Source organism: Podarcis raffonei, chromosome 14, assembly GCF_027172205.1.
Source record: "Podarcis raffonei isolate rPodRaf1 chromosome 14, rPodRaf1.pri, whole genome shotgun sequence".
Taxonomy (NCBI): Eukaryota; Metazoa; Chordata; class Lepidosauria; order Squamata; family Lacertidae; genus Podarcis; species Podarcis raffonei.
This window is the reverse complement of record NC_070615.1, coordinates 43,153,177-43,174,302: the sequence shown is the minus strand read 5'-3', so window position 1 is coordinate 43,174,302 and position 21,126 is coordinate 43,153,177. Positions and strand designations below refer to the sequence as shown.

General features: G+C 45.8%; 1 protein-coding gene across 3 annotated transcripts in view; it reads left to right on the top strand.

The window, feature by feature from the left end:
• Positions 1 to 20,494, top strand: part of DAGLB (diacylglycerol lipase beta) — a 34,061-nt gene extending 13,567 nt beyond the window's left edge. For all 3 annotated transcript variants that reach the window (XM_053364132.1, XM_053364131.1, XM_053364133.1), the window contains exons 4-16: positions 4,902 to 5,076; positions 6,680 to 6,941; positions 7,622 to 7,747; positions 7,939 to 8,066; positions 10,070 to 10,196; positions 11,552 to 11,635; positions 13,263 to 13,340; positions 13,544 to 13,624; positions 13,773 to 13,900; positions 15,004 to 15,072; positions 15,178 to 15,250; positions 16,809 to 17,062; positions 19,437 to 20,494. In XM_053364132.1, the coding sequence (XP_053220107.1) occupies positions 4,902 to 5,076; positions 6,680 to 6,941; positions 7,622 to 7,747; positions 7,939 to 8,066; positions 10,070 to 10,196; positions 11,552 to 11,635; positions 13,263 to 13,340; positions 13,544 to 13,624; positions 13,773 to 13,900; positions 15,004 to 15,072; positions 15,178 to 15,250; positions 16,809 to 17,062; positions 19,437 to 19,632 (1,781 nt within the window). In that variant the 3' untranslated portion in view covers positions 19,633 to 20,494. The remainder of the gene's footprint in view (positions 1 to 4,901; positions 5,077 to 6,679; positions 6,942 to 7,621; positions 7,748 to 7,938; positions 8,067 to 10,069; positions 10,197 to 11,551; positions 11,636 to 13,262; positions 13,341 to 13,543; positions 13,625 to 13,772; positions 13,901 to 15,003; positions 15,073 to 15,177; positions 15,251 to 16,808; positions 17,063 to 19,436) is intronic.
• The last annotated feature ends 632 nt before the right edge of the window (positions 20,495 to 21,126 follow it).

Genomic DNA, 21,126 nt, shown 5'->3' with positions numbered 1-21,126 from the left:
ATTTTTATTTATACCCCGCCCTCCCCAGCCAAGGCCGGGCTCGGGGCAGCTAACAACCAATAATAAAAACATTACAACATTAAAATGCAGCCTCATGACAGGAGGAGAAAGGAAAAAAGAAAGAGGGGGAAGGAATCAAATTGATTCCAAGCCAAAGGCCAGGTGGAACAACTCTGTCTTACAGGCCCTGTGGAAAGAAATCAGATCCCGCACTTTATGTATTGTGAATACTATAAACAATACCTTCTAACTGGAGAGAGATTGAGATCCTTAGTTTCGTTTCATGCACACTCTTCTCTCTCTCTCTTAGATGAATGTTCAAAGGCTGCTGCAAGGCTTAGCCTGCAGCCCCATGTCCACTTAACCTGGGAGCAAGCCCCCATTGAATTCTGTGGATGCTATGTCTGAGTAGACATATTTAGAAGTGTTCCACTATACTGCTGTGAAGTGTTTATTAGGGCTAGCTTATGCTGTCTGTTTGACATGCCCGTATGTGAATATCTTCCCTTAATAATAATAATAATAATAATAATAATAATAATAATAATAATTTATTATTTATACCCCGCCCATCTGGCTGAGTTTCCCCAGCCACTCTGGGCGGCTCCCAATCAGTGTTAAAAACAGTACCGCGTTACATATTAAAAACTTCCCTGAACAGGGCTGCCTTAAGATGTCTTCTGAATGTCAGGTAATTATTTATCTCTTTGACATCTGATGGGAGGGCGTTCCACAGGGCGGGCGCCACTACCGAGAAGGCCCTCTGTCTGGTTCCCTGTAGCCTCACTTCTCGCAATGAGGGAACCGCCAGAAGGCCCTCGGCGCTGGATCTCAGTGTCCGGGCTGAACGATGGGGGTGGAGACGCTCCTTCAGGTATACAGGACCGAGGCCGTTTAGGGCTTTAAAGGTCAGCACCAACACTTTGAATCGTGCTCGGAAACGTACTGGGAGCCAATGCAGATCTCTCAGAACCGGTGTTATGTGGTCCCGGCGGCCACTCCCAGTCACCAGTCTAGCTGCCGCATTCTGGATTAATTGCAGTTTCCGGGTCACCTTCAAAGGTAGCCCCACGTAGAGCGCGTTGCAGTAGTCCAAGCGTGAGATAACTAGAGCATGCACCACTCTGGCGAGACAGTTCGCGGGCAGGTAGGGTCTTAGCCTGCGTACCAGGTGGAGCTGGTAGACAGCTGCCCTGGACACAGAGTTAACCTGCGCCTCCATGGACAGCTGTGAGTCCAAAATGACTCCCAGGCTGCACACCTGGTCCTTCAGGGGCACAGTTACCCCATTCAAGACCAGGGAATCCCCCACACCAACCCGCTCCCTGTCCCCCAAAAACAGTACTTCTGTCTTGTCAGGATTCAACCTCAATCTGTTAGCCGCCATCCATCCTCCAACCACCTCCAGGCACTCACACAGGACCTTCACCGCCTTCACTGGTTCTGATTTAAAGGAGAGGTAGAGCTGGGTGTCATCTGCATACTGATGAACACCCAGTCCAAACCCCCTGATGATCTCTCCCAGCGGCTTCATATAGATATTAAAAAGCATGGGGGAGAGGACAGAACCCTGAGGCACCCCACAAGTGAGAGCCCAGGGGTCTGAACACTCATCCCCCACCACCACTTTCTGGACACGGCCCAGGAGGAAGGAGCGGAACCACTGTATGACAGTGCCCCCAGCTCCCAGCCCCTCTAGACGGTCCAGAAGGATGTTATGGTCGATGGTGTCAAAGGCCGCTGAGAGATCCAGCAGAACTAGGAAACAGCTCTCACCTTTGTCCCTAGCCCGCCGGAGATCATCAACCAGCGCGACCAAGGCAGTTTCAGTCCCATGGTGAGGCCTGAATCCTGATTGGAAGGGATCCAAATGGTCCGTTTCCTCCAGGCGTGCTTGGAGTTGTTCAGCAACCACCCGCTCAATCACCTTGCCCAAGAATGGCAGATTTGAGACTGGGCGATAGTTGGCCAAATTGGCCGGGTCTAAAGATGTTTTTTTAAGAAGCGGTTTAATGACCGCCTCTTTCAGCGGGTCTGGGAAGGCTCCCTCACAGAGGGAAGCATTCACCACCCCGCAGAGCCCATCGCCCAGCCCTTCCCGGCTTGCTTTTATCAGCCAGGATGGGCAAGGATCAAGGAGACAGGTGGTCGGTTTCACTTGTCCAAGCAGCCTGTCCACATCCTCGGAGGTAACAGATTGGAATTGATCCCATGTAACAGGACCAGACAGAACTCTAGCACTCTCCCGCCCTGGCCCTGCTCCCACGGTGGAGTCTACCTCCTTCTGAATCTGAGCGATTTTATCTGCAAAAAACTTTGCAAAAGCATTGCAGGAGATCTTGGGGTCCCTACCAGGCCCCGGTGGTACAGGTGGTTCCGATAGATTGCGAACCACCTGAAAAAGTCTCCTGCTGCTGTTTTCTGCAGATGCAATGGAGGCGGCGAAGAAGGCCCTCTTCGCCGTCGCCATTGCCACTTGGTAGGCTCGACGTTGAGCTCTAACCCGTGTCCGGTCTGATTCAGAATGAGTTTTCTGCCACCGGCGCTCTAGCCGTCTCAACGATTGTTTCATCACCCTCAGCTCCGGGGAAAACCACGGGGCTGTCCGGGCTCCATGCAATCGGAGAGGGCGCTTCGGAGCCAGACAGTCAATAGCCCTGGTTAACTCCGCATTCCAGCGTGCCACCAGGGAATCAGCTGAAAGGCCATCAACTTGGGATAAAGCATCCCCTACCACTCTCTGGAAGCCAATTGGATCCATTAAGTGGCGGGGGCGGACCATCCGAATCGGTCCCACCTCCCTGCAGAGGGGAAGGGTTGCGGAGAAGTCCAGTTGCACCAGGAAGTGATCTGACCATGGCACTTCTTTTGTTTCGCTTTTAGTTAGTGTCAGATCACCACCATCCATAGAGGTGAACACCAAGTCTAAGGCATGTCCACGGCTATGAGTTGGGCCAAACTTATTCAGGGACAGCCCCATGGAGGCCATGCTTTCCACGAAGTCCCGAGCGGCCCCTTGTAAGGTCGTGTCGGCATGGATGTTAAAATCCCCCAGGACAACCAAGCTAGGTGTCTCCAGGAGCATATCCGCCACGACCTGAAGCAGCTCGGGCAGGGAATCCTTGGTGCAGCGGGGAGGTCGGTACACCAGTAGGAATCCTGTACTGCCCCTATTGCCCAACTTCCAGAACATGCACTCAGAAAACTGGGTCTTCCCAATAGGACGCCTGGTGCAGACTAATGACTTCCTAAAAATCACTGCAACCCCCCCCTCCCCGCCCACATGACCTGGGTTGCTGTGTGTAAGAGAAACCTGGTGGGCAAGCAGCGGCAAGGACAGGCCCATCTGCTTCATCCAACCAGGTCTCTGTCACACATGCCAGGTCAAATCCTCCATCCACAATCAGGTCGTGGATGGCAGTGGTTTTATTCATCATTGACCTGGCATTGCACAGCAACACTTTCAGGTCATGTGGGTTCCCCTTGCTGATTACTGTATCCTTCCGGTCAGGACCAGACCTGGAGGCAGGGATAGTCCTCAAACAACGACTAAACCAGCCTCCTCGGTAATGACATGGTCTGGTCTTAGCATAACTCCTCCTCCTGCCCGTGATCACTGAGATCGGGTGTCCCAATACATCCCCCCCTGTGGAACCTGCCCCACCCAATCTATTGGCTGAGGCCCACTCCCAGGCAGCCATGACCCTTCCCCTTAAAAAGCAAAATACAAACTATATAATAATTTAACAGAATAATAATAAAACAAAACAGAACAAAACAAAACAAAACAAGAAACAATAGTGCTGACTAAATGCTTATCCCACCCCAAGCAAAAATAAAATAATGAAATAATATAATATTATAAAAAACAACAACCACCATTTAAGGTGCTGCAAATTAAAAGCGGTTAAAACATTTAAAACCATTTTGTCCATTGCTGCCGGTAGCTGCTCAGGCCTCTAAACTGTAGTGGTAGTGCAGGCTCCGCCCCCAGGCCGGATGGAGTTGGCAGAAAAGGGAGCGGTCTTCCCAACACTCACACAAGCAGCAGCAGCAGCAGCCGTGTCCTGGAGGCCTCTCTCAGGCCTCTTATGCTGTGGCAGTGGGTGCAGGCCCCGCCCCCAGGCCGGATGGAGTTGGCAGAAAAGGGAGCGGTCCTCCCAACACTCACGCGAGCAGCAGCAGCAGCCGTGTCCCGGAGGCCTCTCTCAGGCCTCTTATGCTGTGGCAGTGAGTGCAGGCCCCGCCCCCTAGGCCGGATGGAGTTGGCAGAAAAGGGAGCGGTCCTCCCAACACTCACGCGAGCAGCAGCAGCAGCCGTGTCCCGGAGGCCTCTCTCAGGCCTCTTATGCTGTGGCAGTGAGTGCAGGCCCCGCCCCCTAGGCCGGATGGAGTTGGCAGAAAAGGGAGCGGTCCTCCCAACACTCACGCGAGCAGCAGCAGCAGCAGCAGCAGCAGCCGTTATCCATATTAACACATTGCTTTATTGCTTGTGACATAGTCATTATCTGCAAAGTTTGTCTTCCTGTTTTTTTCCCCTTTTTCAGAGGTATGGGCAATGTTATGTACTGAAGTTCTCACCCTGGGCCAGCAGGGGGATACTGCAGATAGTTATGCAAATGAAGGATCGAAAGTGACATTCAGTGATTGGATAGTTTAGAAAGTTGTTACAGTAACGTGGTACTGGAGCTCTATATAAGCAGGCTGACTGAGCCCTTCAGTTCAGTTCTGTTCTGTCCTGTGAATAAACAAGAGCTGTTTGAAGAATTGCTGTGTCGTCTGATATGTTCACCCACAACTTAACAGGCAACATGAACATTTAGGCCATGATTATGCTTGCAAAGCCCCTTTTGAAACCAGAGAAACCATTTTATGCTTCTTACTTCAACTGTACCTTTCAGGAACCATTTCCAACCCTGGGCCAAGAAAATCTCTTCCTAAACTGCTATATCTGCGCTTGGCCCTCTTCTTGCCAGAGCTGGTCTGGGCTGTTGTTGGAGCAATATGGGTGTCGGACCGCAAAGTGAATTGCGAAGGGGCTATGATAAGTGCCATATTTGGAACAGTCATTGCCAGGTAAGGATGTTCAGCTGCCTCCGCCTAGGAGTGTCTGGGTTGGGTGTTAGCATACCTAAGCATCCTTGCCCTATCTGGCAGCTTCCACATATTGTTGGGCTCCCATCTCTCATGCACCCCAGCTAGCATGACCAATGGTCAGGGATATTGAGAGTTATATTGTCGTTTATATTTATTAGATGCTTTCCTTACTAAAGTGACCCAAGACAACGTATACAGTATAAGGTTGCAGGGAACCAGGCAGAGGGCCTTCTCGGTAGGGGTGTCCACCCTGTGGAACGTCCTTCTGTCAGATGTCAAAGAAATAAACAACTATCTGACATCTGAAGGCAGCCCTGTTTAGGGAAGTTTTTAAATGTTTGATGTTTTATCGTGTTTTTAATCTAATGTTGAGAGCCGCCCAGAGTGGCTGGGGAAACCCAGCCAGATGGACTGTGTGTGTGTGTGTGTAATTATTATTATTATTATTATTATTATTATTAACACAAAAACCAATTACAACAAACGATAGCTACGAATACCTAAAAAAATGTATATCTACAAATAGCAGACCGGTCTTACAGATCCTGCCCCACTAAAAGAGGCTTCAAGTACAGTGGTAACTTGGTTTACGAACTTAATCCGTTCCGGAAGTCCGTTCTTAAACCGAAACTGTTCTTAAACCAAGGCGCGCTTTCCCTAATTAGGCCTCCTGCCGCCGGTGCCCTTCCACTGTTCGGATTCCATTCTTAGACCAAGGTAAAGTTCTCAAATCAAGACACTATTTCTGGTTTTGCAGAGTTTGTAAACCAAATTGTTCTTAAACTGGACTGTTCTTAACCCGAGGTACCACTGTACTTGAAAGTACTTAAGGACTAAAATCCTGGGGGAGAAGAAAGTTTTTGCTTGGCGCCTAAAAATAAAGATGGTGCCTGGCAGGCCTCCCTGAAGAGAGCACACCACAAGCAGAAGAGCCACCATTTGGGGGGGGGGGGACCGTTCTTGTGTTGCCACACTCCTGGGGATGAGGCACACAGAGAAGAGCCTCATATTACAATCACAGGGTCTGGGTTGGTTCATTGGGGAGAGGTGCTCCATATAGTTCAACAACATCTGGAGAACCCCAGAATAGAAAAAGCTGGTGTACTGTATTTTTCCGTCTATAAGACACCCCCATGTATAAGACACTCCCTATTTTGGGGGACTCTGATCTAAGAAAATTGAGGGGGAGATGTATCTGTGTATAAGACGCCCCCTAATTTTTGACATTATTTTTAAGGGAAAAAACAGTCTTATACACGGAAAAATACAGTAATTTGATATTTCTGTTCAATTACATACAGTTCTTGGATGTGGATTATCTTGGGGTGTCTTCCATTGCCACTGGTCTGGGCAAAACGGTTGCAGGCAGTTCCCCAGGGCTCATTTCTCAAAACGCATCTCCTGCGGATGCTTCTATCCTCCACTAACCTCTCCCAGTGCAAACATTGTGGTGGGTTTTTTCCTGTTTGTTGGAACTTGGAATTTCTTGATGCAGGTTCCTAGAACATGTGAACTGAGCTGGCGTGTCGTGAACAGTCCTCGCCAACCAGAGTTCATGCAATTCTTCCCTTCTGCCCGGCAGCTGGATTATCATTGTTTTTACCGTGGCGGCCATCGTCATCGTCTTTGATCCGCTTGGCGGAAGGAAGACAGTGTACCTTTCCGATTGCGCCAATCGCGACCTGGAGAGCAGCCAGTCAGGCCAGCTGTTTTACAATGTTAAGAAGTCTGCGACTCGCGTCTGGGAGAAAAGAATCCGATTGATGTGCTGTTGCATCGTGCAAGATGACGACCACCGAGTCGCTTTTACAACCATTGCTGAGCTTTTCCGCACCTACTTCTCGGTAAGAAGGAAAGAGAAAGGGGCCCAAGGTGGGCTTAGGGGTGATGGAGATAGGGGTCATCTCTGATACTAGGCCAAGCCACATGAGCAGCCCTAATAATATCTGGGGAAGAGGGTAAAGAGTTTGCTCTTTGTTTGTAATGGTGATGTGTCTCTCATATATGTGACATCAAGCATGTTGAAAAGGGACCAATCATATGTCTTTCTTTTGCTCCTCAATACCTTTTGCATGTGATGCTGAGGTGCGGTGTACAAGCGACTCCTAATTTCTGTGGGGGTTATGTTCCAAGGCACCGCATGTTTAAGTGAAATCAGATATATTTGAAACGCCATTGGAAAAGCCTGCAAACACCCCATTCTGCCCCTTTTCTTGAGGTTTTTGGATCACTTCTGGACTCAGTGCGATGTGCGCATGTGTGATTCTGCTCATATTAGGGCTACTTTTAAAATGAGGCTGCATTTTAAATTGCATTTTAACATGTATTTTAAATTGTTTTTTTCTCCCCTATTATGCTTTTATTGTAATTTTACTGGTGTTAGCCACCCTGAGCCCGGCTCTGGCCAAGGAGGGCGGAGTATAAATAAAATTTATTATTGTTGTTATATTGGATGTGCCAAATACAGTCGCTGCCTGTAAATGTTTTTGTTTTCTTCTGAACGTATCTGTCACTTTCTCTGCAGGACACCGACTTGGTGCCAAGTGACGTTGCAGCGGGGCTCACTCTTCTCCACCAAGAGCAAGATAAAGTGGAAAATTGTCCTAAGGAGCCTGAAGAAATTATTACTCAGTCACCATTAACTCCTGCGGTAAGACAGCTGGATGTTTTGAACTTGTCGTCCAGGTTCAGATGCTGCATATATGCTTGGATCTTCTGTGGGAGGGAAACTCACCTCTGAGGGCCCTGTCTGGTGGGGCACCTCTTAAAATTTCCCACAATTGATATCACCATACCCATGTTCATCACCATAGCCACCTTCACTCTCTGTTCCTTCCCCAGGCCGACGATTTGGATGCAGAATTAGAAAATGCCGCTCACTACATGAAGTTTGCCGTGGCTACTTACGGTTGGGCCTACTACATAATGGCAAACCCTTTTACAGGCCTCTGTAAGCTTAAAGGAGACTGGTAGGTTGATGCACCGTCTAAAACAGGTTGGCAAATTTAATTCTTTAATATGGCATGTTAAGCGTGAGTATTAAATGTGGTGGCTCATCGTATAAGAAAGTTGCTGTTTGCAGTGTAGCATTTGAGGAGGCTCCACTCTGGGGGTTAACTTGTTAGCATGTCAAAATATGATTGTTGTTTTTCAAAGAATTGCTAGCTTTTTATATAGGTTCAAAAAGCTTGGAAACAGAGAATGGGTGGTGTAAACTGAGCTGTATAACTGGGCCGTTTAAAAAATAAAATTAATCTTCATAATGTAGGGGCGGGGAACCTGATGCTCAGGGGCCAAATGTGGCCCCCAGGCCTCTCTGTATGGCCCTTACGTCTTTCCCCAGGCCGCAACCCTCACTGGCTCTCCTTGGCAACTCACATGTTTTTACCTGTCTGGGAATGTGTGCTTGAACTATGACAATGCCTCTTGCTTGCCTGCGTGGGGGACTGAGTCACAGGAGTGGACATAAGAAAATCCCCGGTAGATCAGATGAAAATCCCATCTAGTCATAGATAGAATCATAGAGTTGGAAGGGACCCTGAGGGTCATCTAGTCCAACCCCCTGCAGTGTAGGAACATGCAGCTGTCCCTTACGGGGATCGAACCTGCAACCTTGGCATTATCAGTACCACACTCTAATCAGTGGAGCTACCCCAAGCATTTTGTCCCCACATTGGCCACAATTCGGACATGTGTGCAACAGCACTCTTCGCACTTGTGATTCCCAGAAACTGATATTCAGAGACATGTTGCCCCTGGTTGCGGAGTTTTTCTGCTTTCCCTTTTATCCTCCCTGCCCTCTGTTATCCTTGCACCATCCCTGTGAGGTCGGTCGGTCGGAGACAGTAAGCAACTGGCGCAAGGTCACCTAGCTGGCTTTGTGACTGAGGGGGGGATTTGAACCCTGCTCTCCCAGGTCCTTGTGGGTTGCTCCAACCTGGGCTTGCCAGTGTGGCATCCTCATGAGATTCAGAATCCCATAAACCCCAGCCAGCTTGTCCGGTAGCCTTATATGATGGGAGTCAAAGTCCACCAACATCTGGAGGGATGTAGGCTCCTCATTCTGCATTAGGGATGAGAACCCAGAGATTGATTGATAGGTGAGGGCAGTCCCTCTTACAACTGGGTCTGGATGATATTTTAACTTGATTTCCTATGCTTCTGTTATGCAGTTTAAGAATTTGTAATGCAGCCTATGCTTGCTTTACTCAATAGGAAGGACCACTGAGTTGAGTAGCACTTACTCCCCATTTCCCTTTATGACTCGCAACACAAGGAGCGCCAGGATGGTGTAGTGGTTAGAGTGCTGGACTCGGACCAGGGTTTGAATCCTCACTCAGTCATGATGCGCACTGGGTGACCTTGGGCCAGTCACTGTCTCCCAGCCAAACCTACCTCGCTGGGTTGTTGTGAGGGTGGGAATAAATGAAGAGGAGATGTAGAGTATGCATGCCACCTTGAACTCCTTGGAGGAAATAGGTAAAGGTAAAGGGACCCCTGACCATTAGGTCCAGTCGTGGCCGACTCTGGAGTTGCGGCGCTCATCTTGCTTTATTGGCTTCCGGGTCATGTGGCCAGCATGACTAAGCCGCTTCTGGCGAACCAGAGCAGCGCATGGAAATACCGTTTACCTTCCCGCCAGAGTGGTACCTATTTATCTACTTGCACACTGATGTGCTTTCGAACTGCTAGGTTGGCAGGAGCAGGGACTGAGCAACGGGAGCTCACCCCATCCCAGGGATTCGAACTACTGACCTTCTGATCGGCAAGTCCTAGGCTCTGTGGTTTAACCCACAGCGCCACCCGCGTCCCTTGGAGGAAATAGTGGGATGTAAATTCATTAAATAAACAAAACTGATGTGCTCGCAGTCTTCAAAAGAAGCCTTGTGAGAGGCTTCTTTTACTTGGGAAGTGTAGCCGATTTGAATTTTGCATGTCTCATTATTTCTTCTTCTGTCTTCAATTTATGAAGTTGTAGAAGCAGCCCAACAGAGACCGATATAATCGGCAGCGATCGTCTTAACATGAATTTTGGAGCGATCTTAAAAATCACAGGACTTCAGTACAGAGATTTCATTCACATCAGCTTCCACAATAAAGTAAGCTGTTGGAACAAAAATAAACCAAGTTGGTTCTTAGTAATTTCTTGATTATCTTTAAAGTCTGGAAATGAAAAGGGGCTTTCCACTCAGGCTGTTGATGTCAGTGGTTAGGGACCCAACCAGGATGGCTGAAACATAGTTTGAAACAGAAAACAGTCTTTAATAGACAGCAAGCCTATTCGACAAGGTTGGGGCAGTTACGGCAAGAACGCTCCCTGCTTTAACATGGTGACGAAGGAAAGGAGTTCTTTCAAAGCACAAAGGGTGGCATCCAGTGCACTTGTTCCACTAGCACAAGGATTTCCACTTGTGCAACAGAACTCTCTCTCCTCCCCCCCTGTAGCCCTGTGCCTTCCCCAAAACTTCTCTGAGGGAACCCCCAGAAAATATTTAGGGGGCACCTGGGGGAGAGGATGGGGAGGGGAAGTTCCGTTGCACAGCCCAAAGTCCTTGCACTGACGGGACGAGTTTGTTGAATGAGCGGCAGGTTTAACAGGTATCACTGTACATAAAAACAGTGCTTTTTTCTGGGGGGACACAGGGGGACGCATACCCCTAAACATTTTGTGAATCTTTGTACTTTTGTCCATTTACTGTACAGCCATACCTTGGTTTTCGAACAGCTTAATTCTCGAACATTTTGGCTCCCAAATGGCGCAAACCCGGAAGTGAGTGTTCCGGTTTGCAAACTATTTTTGGAAGCCGAATGTCCGACGGGGCTTCCGATTGGCTGCAGGAGCTTCCAGCAGCCAATCGGAAGCTGCGCTTTGGTTTTTGAACATTTTGGAAGTCGAATGGATGTCCGGAACGGATTCTGTTTGACTTCTAAGGTACGACTGTATTTGAACTATAAAATGGTGGTTTTCTTGAGTAAAAATGAGAGTACCCCTAAACATTTTTAGAGAAAAAAGCACTGCCTAAAAATATGCTTGGCCTGTGGAACCCGCTACCACATGACAGTTCAACAGCCACTGCCATAGCAGACTTTTTTAAAAGGATACATAACTCTGTAGAGTCTGGATCCATCAGCAGTTACCAGGAGGAGCCAATGAAGCAGGAATTGCATGGAAACCATCTCTCAAGGATGGTGTAGCTGCATCCTTCATTGAGCAAGCAGGGGGTCAGACTGGTGTGACTGGTTTCCATGCAATTCCCACCTCGTTGGCTCCTCATCCCCCAGGCAGTCCTCATCATCTATCAGTCAGAGAGATCCTCACAAAGGGACGGCCCTCTCCCTGCTTGACAAGCCTTCCAGAGGCATTTGGATGACACAGTGGCTGAGCTAAGCGGACCACTGGCATGACCCAGTGTGGAAGATCTCATGCTCCCATGCCCGCCCTTGTGTTTTTTAGATTTATGAGATCCCGTTCTATATTGCACTGGATCACAAAAAAGAGGCCGTCGTCGTCGCTGTGAGAGGAACCCTGTCATTTGAGGTAATGTCTGTTTCATAAAATTGAAAAATTGGGAGCACAGCTTACATTGCTTTTTGTTTTCTATGGCTTGGCATGGATTATCACTGGCGAGTTGTTACAGAAATATTAGTTCTTGGGGTCAACAAACATTATTTGGGGATTCTAGCTGGGACTTTTAACATCTAGGGCAGAGGTGAGCAATGTTGTGCCCTCCTGGTGTTAACTGGATTTCAGCCTCCCGTCAGTCCCAGGCAGGAATTATGACAGTTGTCATCCAGCAACATCTGGAGGGACAAAGCTGCTGCTCTAGTATGAATGGGAAGCTTATACAGGAATAACTTGTCTGTACATCATGTAAATATGTGGTGCATCCCTGTATATCCCTGTATATTCTGTTGTAATCACCACCGGTTGCATTTTCAGTGGACTTCAAAATAATTTGGACCCCTTTGTGTACATGATGAACTGGCAGCATATATGCAAAACCCTGCAGTGCCAGATGTAGTACTTGCCATGAGGATCCTCTTCTTATTTATTTATTTAAAAAAGCAAATTTTAAAAATTAAGTATCTTAAGAAATACTACGCAACAAATCAAATGTATCAGTTATATGCAGCAATACTGCTATGTCTTTCCACTTCATATATCTCAGAAGTCTAATCTCATTACTTCTTTTGCTGAGAAGTGTATTCCAAAAAATAAAATAAAAAAATAAAAATCACAGACTGATTTTAGCTATGATACCTTATTTGGGCTGTCTCTTTCCTTTGCTTGCTATATTATTATAATCAGTGCCCTCCATAGCCCATATAATCAGCCAAGCATTTTTTAAATATAGTTTTATTTTTATTTTTTTTAAAAATTGTTACAAAAGCATGTGCTTTGTCTCTTTCAGCCAAACATATTTGTTTTGCTTTTTTAAAATAGTTTTCGAGTTATATTGCAAATACATACAAATCAAAACTTTGAAACGTGAAAAGAAGAAAAAAGATTTTAAAAGGTTACAAAGAACAAAAAAAAGAAAGAAGAAAAGAAAGAAGAAAAGCAGAAATCTAAATAAATTACATAAACTAATACAATTAAATCTTAATGAAGATAAGAAAAAATCATAGATAGAACAGCGTTAGTTCATTCATTATTAAAGTAAGACTTTGAAAACCAAATACATACACTTTAAACAGTTACCTCTTACATATCGTCTGTTTTCCTAAGAAGCTAACACTTCTTAGGTATTTCATTTTTCATATTCTTTTGTTCTGCTAAGCCAAGCCAAGCATATTTGATTCCTCCACTGTCTTGGTCAGTTTCTGTGAAGCCAAAATGAGTGATGATCAGGGGTGGCCAATGTGGTGCCCTCCAGATGCCGTTGGACTACAATTCCCATCAGCCCCAACTAAGCACGGTCAATAGTCAGGGATGATGGGAATTGTAGTCCGCAGCATCTGGCGGTCACAATGCTGGCAGCCCACGCTCTAGATGTTAACGTGCCTTCCAGAATATCTTGAGTATAAAACCTCTGCCATCCGATGTCCAGTGGTGTCAACTCTGCAAGAAGGTATCCCTGATCCTGGCAGTGGGTGGTGTACTTTGTGTATGTTTGACAGGCAGCCAAAATGCTGAAACTGCATTTCCCTTATTTTGCACGCAGGACGTCCTCACGGATCTCTCAGCAGATTGTGAACACTTGACATTGGAAGACGTTCTGGAAAACGGTTTTGTGCATAAGGTCAGCAGGTAGTTCTGTGACAACTTTGCAAAGCCCTGGAGATCAAAAACTCTTTGTTCCTGTGTGTACAGTGAGATGCTGGGCAGACTCCTATGAGATCCAGATAAAGGGTCTCATGCTCTACCGACTGAGCTATGGATTTAAGCACATATTGCAAACACAAACAAGCTTTCAAACTGAGACACTGTTTTTTTGTCTCCTAGGGGATAACCCAGGCTGCCAACTATATTTACAGAAGGCTAATAAATGACGGGATTCTGAACCAAGCCTTCACAATTGCTCCTGTAAGTTGTCGCTTCCAATCTCTGGGCGTGCATCCCCCTTGCCTCCACCTACTCTCCAACATGTTCTGTTGCAAGCATTTAGCTGAGCTGCTCAGTTCATCAATATTTCTGTTTGTGTCCTAGCCCTTTCTGTGTTTTTTATCTCTAGGAATATAAACTAGTTGTCGTCGGCCACAGCTTAGGAGGGGGAACGGCCTCCATTTTGGCGATCATGCTCAAAAACGCATTCCCCAATGTGCGATGTTACGCCTTTTCTCCACCAGGGGGTTTATTAAGGTAAATTATATTAATTTTCTATCTCCATTTCAGGACAGAAATCTGTTGGCAAATAGAGCAAGGGAGCCCAACCTAGCTTAGCACGGTGAGCTTTGAGAAACCAGGGGGTATTTGGACATGAAGTGATGTAAAGATAACTTGGGTCAGCTTAGGAAGAACTTACGTGAATTAAACTGGTTTGGTTCTGCATATAGATTTCTCCCCTGTAAGAGATGGGTTGGTTTCAAAAATGAACTACGATTCCTCTAGTTTATTTCGGACTCCTTTTATCAAGTGTAGCGTGTCCATCCCCCTCTATCCACAATGATCTGAGTGGGTAAGAACATTGTGTTCTTGAATAACTGGTAAGCAATGAAAAATAAATTGGCTCTGATAATGATATGGCTCTTTTTTAAAAGCAAATAAATTAAAAGCACAAGGAGACCATTATTGCTCCAGACTTGGTCATCCGCAAAGAGGTTTCTGCATCTAAGATCAGATAGGATCATCTGTATAAAAGAACAGAACGGCTTTCCACCCTATGTGATCCCTCCTGCCCATCTGCTTCCACATGTACACAGACCTGTACATGTGGGAATGGTTTAGTAATCGACACAAGGTTCCTTCCCCCCCCTTGAGCTCAACAAGGTTGGCACTGGGACTGTGCAAGTGGAACAGCTTCCCCGCAAATGGAAGCCCTGCATGGCGCACAGACAAGTAATGTGCAGAGATCTATCGATGGACAAATACTGTGTCTTTGCGTACATGTCTATATGTGCGCATTATGCGTATGAAAAGGCGAACCGTTGTCTTGGAAGATAATTCTACCAAATGATGGTCCAAAGGGAAGGTCTTGCACTCTGGAAAGCATTCCACTTGTTCTGACTTCTTTTTTTAAAGGGGGGGAGACATGATTGTGGTGCAAACAGCGGTACTATTTGATCATATTTTATTTACCAGTGATAGAAGATGCTCAGTGTAATTCTCTCTTGTTTAAGGGCCTTTTCTGAATGAAGTAATTTGGAGCACTTTTAAAACTCTTGTAATGCATGTCTGTATAAGGAAACTGACAGTAGGTTTCAGTTAGTGTTTTTTTTCTTTAACACCCTCCCTTTCTTTTTAAGCAAATCACTTGCGGACTATACTAAGCAGTTTATCATATCTGTCATTGTCGGGAAAGACGTTGTTCCAAGGTAAGGATGCAGCTTACTTGCTGATTCAGTTTGAAAGTGATATCCTTGGTCAGATGGCTTAACGAGTGCTTATCTCCTTCCCCCTCATTGTTGTGTACCAAACAGGCTAAGCATGCCCAACATGGAAGACCTAAAAAGAAGGATCATAAGGATAGTTGCCAACTGTAACAGACCCAAGGTAAAAAGACAAACCGTTCTTATTTGTTCTAAAAATCTGAATGCTGTTTTAATGGTCGCAACCTCTGCGAACACAAGGTATATGTTAAAATTCTCAACAAGTACACGTAAAACGGGACACGGGTGGCGCTGTGGGTTAAACCACAGAGCCTAGGACTTGCCAATCAGAAGGTCGGGGGTTTGAATCCCTGCAACGGGGTGAGCTCCCGTTGCTCAGTCCCAGTTCCTGCCAACCTAGCAGTTTGAAAGCACATCAGAGTGCAAGTAGATAAATAGGTACCGCTGCAATGGGAAGGTAAACGTGCGCTGCTCTGGTTTGCCAGAAGCGGCTTAGTCATGCTGGCCACATGACTTGGAAGCTGTATGCCGGCTCCCTCAGCCAGTAAAGCGAGATGAGCGCCGCAACCCCAGAGTCAGTCACGACTGGACCTAATGATCAGGGGTCCCTTTACCCTTTATACGTATAACCTGTCGTTTAAATATATGCATTATTTTTGTAAAATAAAGTCACCCGTTAAGATACATGTCAGCCATGTATAGCTGGGCACGCAAACGAAAAACCTTTTTTTTTAGCAAGCACTGAAAACCAATGCAAACCAATGCAAGGAGTTTCAGGGTGCAGCTCCTGGCACACTGAAAAAGATGCTCATTACTAGTGCGAAAGAGACACTGCATGGCCCTTGTAAAAGTATTAGTTCCCAGATTGATGGGGTGGCCATGTATTGGGAAAGATGTCCCTTAGGTAAACTGGTTCCAAGCTGTTAAGAGCTTTGACTCAGTATCAGGTTCAGCCAGTGCAGAACTCTGAGCACAGGTATTATGTGCTGACAGGGTCTCTCACTCCTGTCGGCAACCATGTTGCAGTTTCTGGACCAAGTGCAAGGGAAGTCCCAGATATAATGTGTTGCATTAGCCCAGTCTTCACTTCCTCCCTAGACCAAGCCCAATAATTGCGGGTGTACTTGTAGGGAGTTTCATATGCAGTTAGTTGTATATAGCGGTGAAAGGATTTGGGATTCTAGAGATCATGCGCATTCGATGCAGAAAATTCCATTCTAGGTTGACTCTGGCATCTTCCCAGTTCAAAAGCTCTTTGGTGGCAGGGCCAGGAAAGATATTCGGGAGTTGTTGCTGTTGTCAGTCAGGACAGCAAGAAATAAATAAAGTTTCATTTTTCCTCAATCTGTATCCACCTGTGCTACCCAGGAAGTTTCAAAAGCAGTTTTTGACATGGCATCGAAAGACAGAGTCATACTCACTAGGATATTATAGACCTATTCCATGAGGCTAGTAGTCTGTTTGACTCCAGTCCGTTAGTTTCATGGGGGACCTGTTCGTCAAAGATGTCATGAGATTTCATTTTTTTGCTCTGATTTGCATTGTGGGAGCAGGGAAGTAATTGCCCAGGCGTCATACTTTTGGAATAACAGCACAGAATTATTGTGGGTGTAGATGTTCTTAAAAACTTCTCTGCACAAACTGAAATGATCCCACTTAGCCAAATGGCTTCGCGGTTTCTCATATGCTCTCCTTTTGTCTTTCAATTTCTCCTCGCACAGTACCAGATCCTGCTACATGGCTGTTGGTATGAAGTATTTGGAGGAGAACCTGATAACTTTCCAACGGAACTGGATGGTAGAAACCAAGATGCTTTGACTCAGCCTCTTCTAGCTGAAGAAAACTTAATGGTTCATCAGTCTCCTTCTTACACTACTCTAGGTGACGACTCGACTTTAAGCTCTCCGGCTCAGTATCCGCGCCTCTTTCTTCCTGGGAGAATCATCCACATTGTAGAAGAAAGCAGCACAAGGAGGTAAACGACTAACCTGTTATCAGTGACCACATGCTCCCCCAGCGCTCGCTCTCTCTCTGCCCCGAATCTGCATTTTACATTCAGAAAACTCTTTTGGCAAGGATTGAGTGAGGAAAGGTGTGGTGAGGAAAGGAAAGATGTAGAAATGTGGTGAATGAAAGGTTTGAATAATGATGATGATGATAATAATGGTATTGTGTGGCTCGCAGAACATTTCCCTCGATCTGACCAGGTGTCCCAAGAAGCTCAGTTGTTGCAATTATTTATTATCCTAAGCTATATGGAACAGTCTTTCAGAAATCTAGCATTTTGTTTATTGAACATAGGTGTATACCACTTTTCTCAAACTCTAGGCAACTTACATAAAAATAAAGCATCACAACAAAAGCATTTTAGCAGGCAAAATGCAGGAATACAGAGCGCCCTCTCACCCATCAAGCCAGCCTCTTCAAAATTCACCCCAGATTGGGGTTGCAACTTTTTCGGAAGTCCTTAGGAGAGGAGTTGTTTCTGATAAAGGAAATCATTCCCAAAGCCTTAGGGCCCTTGCATTGAAGGTTCTGCTCAAGGTCATTGGACTACTTGATGTAAAAGGTGCATGGCTTGACCCAGGCTTTCTCAGCCTCGGCCCTCCAGATGTTTTGAGACTACAATTCCCATCATCCCTGACCACTGGTCCTGCTAGCTAGGGATCATGGGAGTTGTAGGCCAAAAACATCTGGAGGGCCAAGGTTGAAGAAGCCTGGCATGACCATAAGTTTTTTACACTGAGTTATGGAAGTTAATTCAGAGAGACACCTCTCTTAACACTGGTTCCGGGCTTTGAAGGGCATCATAGGTGTGTACTAACACCTCACATGTTGTTGTTTTTTTGTAAATATGATGTTGATTGCCTATCAAGCTGGCACTGTACTCACTGTACTTCATACTAGCCAGTTGTTGTCTCAGTGAGAAGCAGAGGGCTATCTAACTGTAGTTTTCTTATGCCTTCATTATGCACTTTTTCCAGGGGCACAGTGTTTCAACATGCCATCTGTTTTGCTTAAAGCAGAAAAGGAACTTTTATTTTTAACCACTACCTAAAATCGCTGATAGGGTTGAGGGAAGAGCTTGAGGACTCGCATCCACTGGTTTCTTGCCCTAGACAGCCTGCTCCATTTTTGCATTTGCAATAAAACCAGCACAACTTCCCTGTCTCAGATTTTTGTTGACCTCACAAAAGCAGAATCTATTTTAATAGCTTTCTCAAGCAGGGCAGCGTTAACACATTTTCGGCATTGAATAGTTGCAGAAAACTATTTATTACTGCAAGGTTTGGAAAACTTTTGATAAGAACATTATTAAAACCCTGCCGCTGCCTCCCCCCCCAACCCCCCCCCCCGCTCTTGCTGTATTTTGCAATTGAACAATATAGAAGTGATTTTCTTACAGTACTGTAGTTTCCTTCCACAGCCCAAAAACAAAAAGTAATATGCGCTCAGGCATCGAGGTTCGTCGGGTAGCTATTCTTACTGTGTGTCATATTTCTTGCAATGTGCCTCACCTCTTCTGAATCTGTTTAGATGGTGGTATGTTTCTTTTTTAAAAAAAAGTAAGGGAAAGTTTGTAAAAAGCAGGGGGGATTGCAAAAAGAAAAAAAATCAGTGAAACAGAGTAATGTCCAAAAAAAGTGTGACAGTATGAAGAATTTCAAAGGGGGGGAGTCATAGGTACAGAGGGTGTTTCACAAGTGGGGTGCCATACCACTCAATATTACCAGCTGCTCCTTACAGAATACCTTGAGAGAAGCTCACATTCCTGTCTCAGCCCCTGGATGGAGTGGCATGGGAGAAAGGGAGTCATTTCACTGTTGTCGTTGAGATTACTCCTACAGCTGCTGGCAGTGCTTTGCAGGTGGAAATCACAGTCACAGGAGGCAAGTTGTCTTTCAGGAAGTTCAGGCAGATCGTGTTGGCTTGGCTACAGCTATTTCTAAAAATCAACTTCCTTTTCCTGTCTACCCTAGGAAAGAGGATGCAGCCTTTTTTAACAGAACTTCCAAAATCACATGCACCAGGGATGAGGAGCCTGTGGGCTCTCCAGATGGTGCCTGCTTCTCAACTCATAGCGGGGCACAGAGGGCAGCCTAGGCGGTGGTGAGGTTTGGGGAGTTGCAGCCCAGCCTGATCCACTGCTGGCAGGCAGCTCCTGATAAGATTGCCCCTGTCAGAACGCAGCCATCCACAAGGCAGGGAAAGGCTTCCAATGGCCGAGTTCAAAGTCCTGCTTGAGTGCTTGGAGCTGCATTATGCATTTACAAAGATCAATCAGTGTTCGAAATAGCTGCTGAAATCAGGGGTGCAAGTATTCCACTGACACATTGTCCTTTTTCCAGGTGGTGTTCTTCAGACGTCAAGTACACTGCAAGCTGGTCAAAAGAAACCGCCTTTGGTAATATTTTAATAAGCCCCAAGATGATAACTGATCATATGCCAGACATCGTCCTCAAAGCTCTAAATAGCTTGGCTCAGGAAAACGCACCTTGCATTTCTTGTCGAGCGCAAGGAGACTTTTCTACAAACATTGTATAACTGAAGACAAAGAGGATAGCAGCCTATCAAGTGTGTTTGGACAGACAGGCCTTTCGTACTTAACTCATGCCCCAAAAGTAGGAGCTGAGCGGGGCAGGTCTTCAACATTTTCAGGACGAAGCAGAGGACACACTTCTTTGCATTGCAGAGATTTTTCTGGGGTCCTTTTCAAGGCGAGCTGTTTCACTTTAACAGAAGCAAGTGAGCCCATCATGATTTCTAACCATCGATCAGTGGCAGTTGGTACAGAGAACTGCGAGGCTGATGGGAAGGCAAGACTAGCTAGAGTGACCATATAGGTTCATACTTTACGGTCTACCTCTGCCTTACATCTGTTTCACACAGCAGAGCTGGCCACCCCGCCAGGTTGATAAAGCACTTGTAAAAAGGAGACATGGGAAAATGAAAATAATTGAAGACAACTCTACCACCGTTCTGGATATACAAAAGTGACACCCCCACCCCCCAAGAGGTGAGCTGAACTTCAGCCTATTATTGGCACTTCCCTTCATGGCAGAAATCTTGTTTTCTTTGCTGTTGAAGGAAGCCTGCATTTTATATAACTTTTGTAGGCTTAAATGCTACTGGGTTCATGTGCAATATTTGTCTACTTTTGCTTACCGTTCAGTGCTGCTGAATGTTCATTTAATTATATAGAAGGGTTAAGCTTATGGTATTATTCCACATTGCCCCATTCTAGAATTGTGAAAGATCATTTGGACTAGCTATGTAAAAAAAGTTTCAATTTTAAAATATTCCTACTTGCAATCTTGTACAGTTAAAACGATTGTGCAGCAAATGATGTCACTAAAATCATGTTTTACTAAATGCAAGTCCTTCAGAAACTGCTTGCCAAGCGGAATCAGTGTTTTGTGATGGTATTCGTTCATAGATTTAGGTTCCAACTGAAAATGGAAATAGGAGATAATCTTGTTGCGTTATGCTATACTTTGGCTTGTTAGTTTTCAGTGGAAAATACTAAGAAGCCTATCCCACAGTCTGGATCACAACAGATGGGAGGTATTCCTTAGCTGGGCTTCTCTCTCTGCTCTGCCAAAGGGATTTCTGTAAGGTAGTGGTTAAAAACGTTATTACTTTACCTTGGTTTTTTACATTTGAGATTGATGACTGAAGTGGAGAACAAGTTGAAATTAGTGAAAGCTGGTACAAGTGACAGCTGCACAGCAAGCACTCTGGTACTTGTTTGTAGAAGGGCAATCTTTGTCAAAATCAGAAAATGTTATGTGTTTTTCCCCACATGCAGATGCTTCCAAGCGAAGGTAACCCACTCCATGGTGGGTTATGCATTCACATGAAAACAAAAGACTTTAAAAAAACACCAAACACTTCACTGAGGAATCCTGTGATCACAAATACTGTCCCAGTTCACAAACCACAAAGGTTAAAATGGTGGGCTTTCTAAACACTCCAACGCAAGCATGACTAAAACCAAACTTTCCATATGGATGGAATGTACCAATAGGTAGCAAAGTC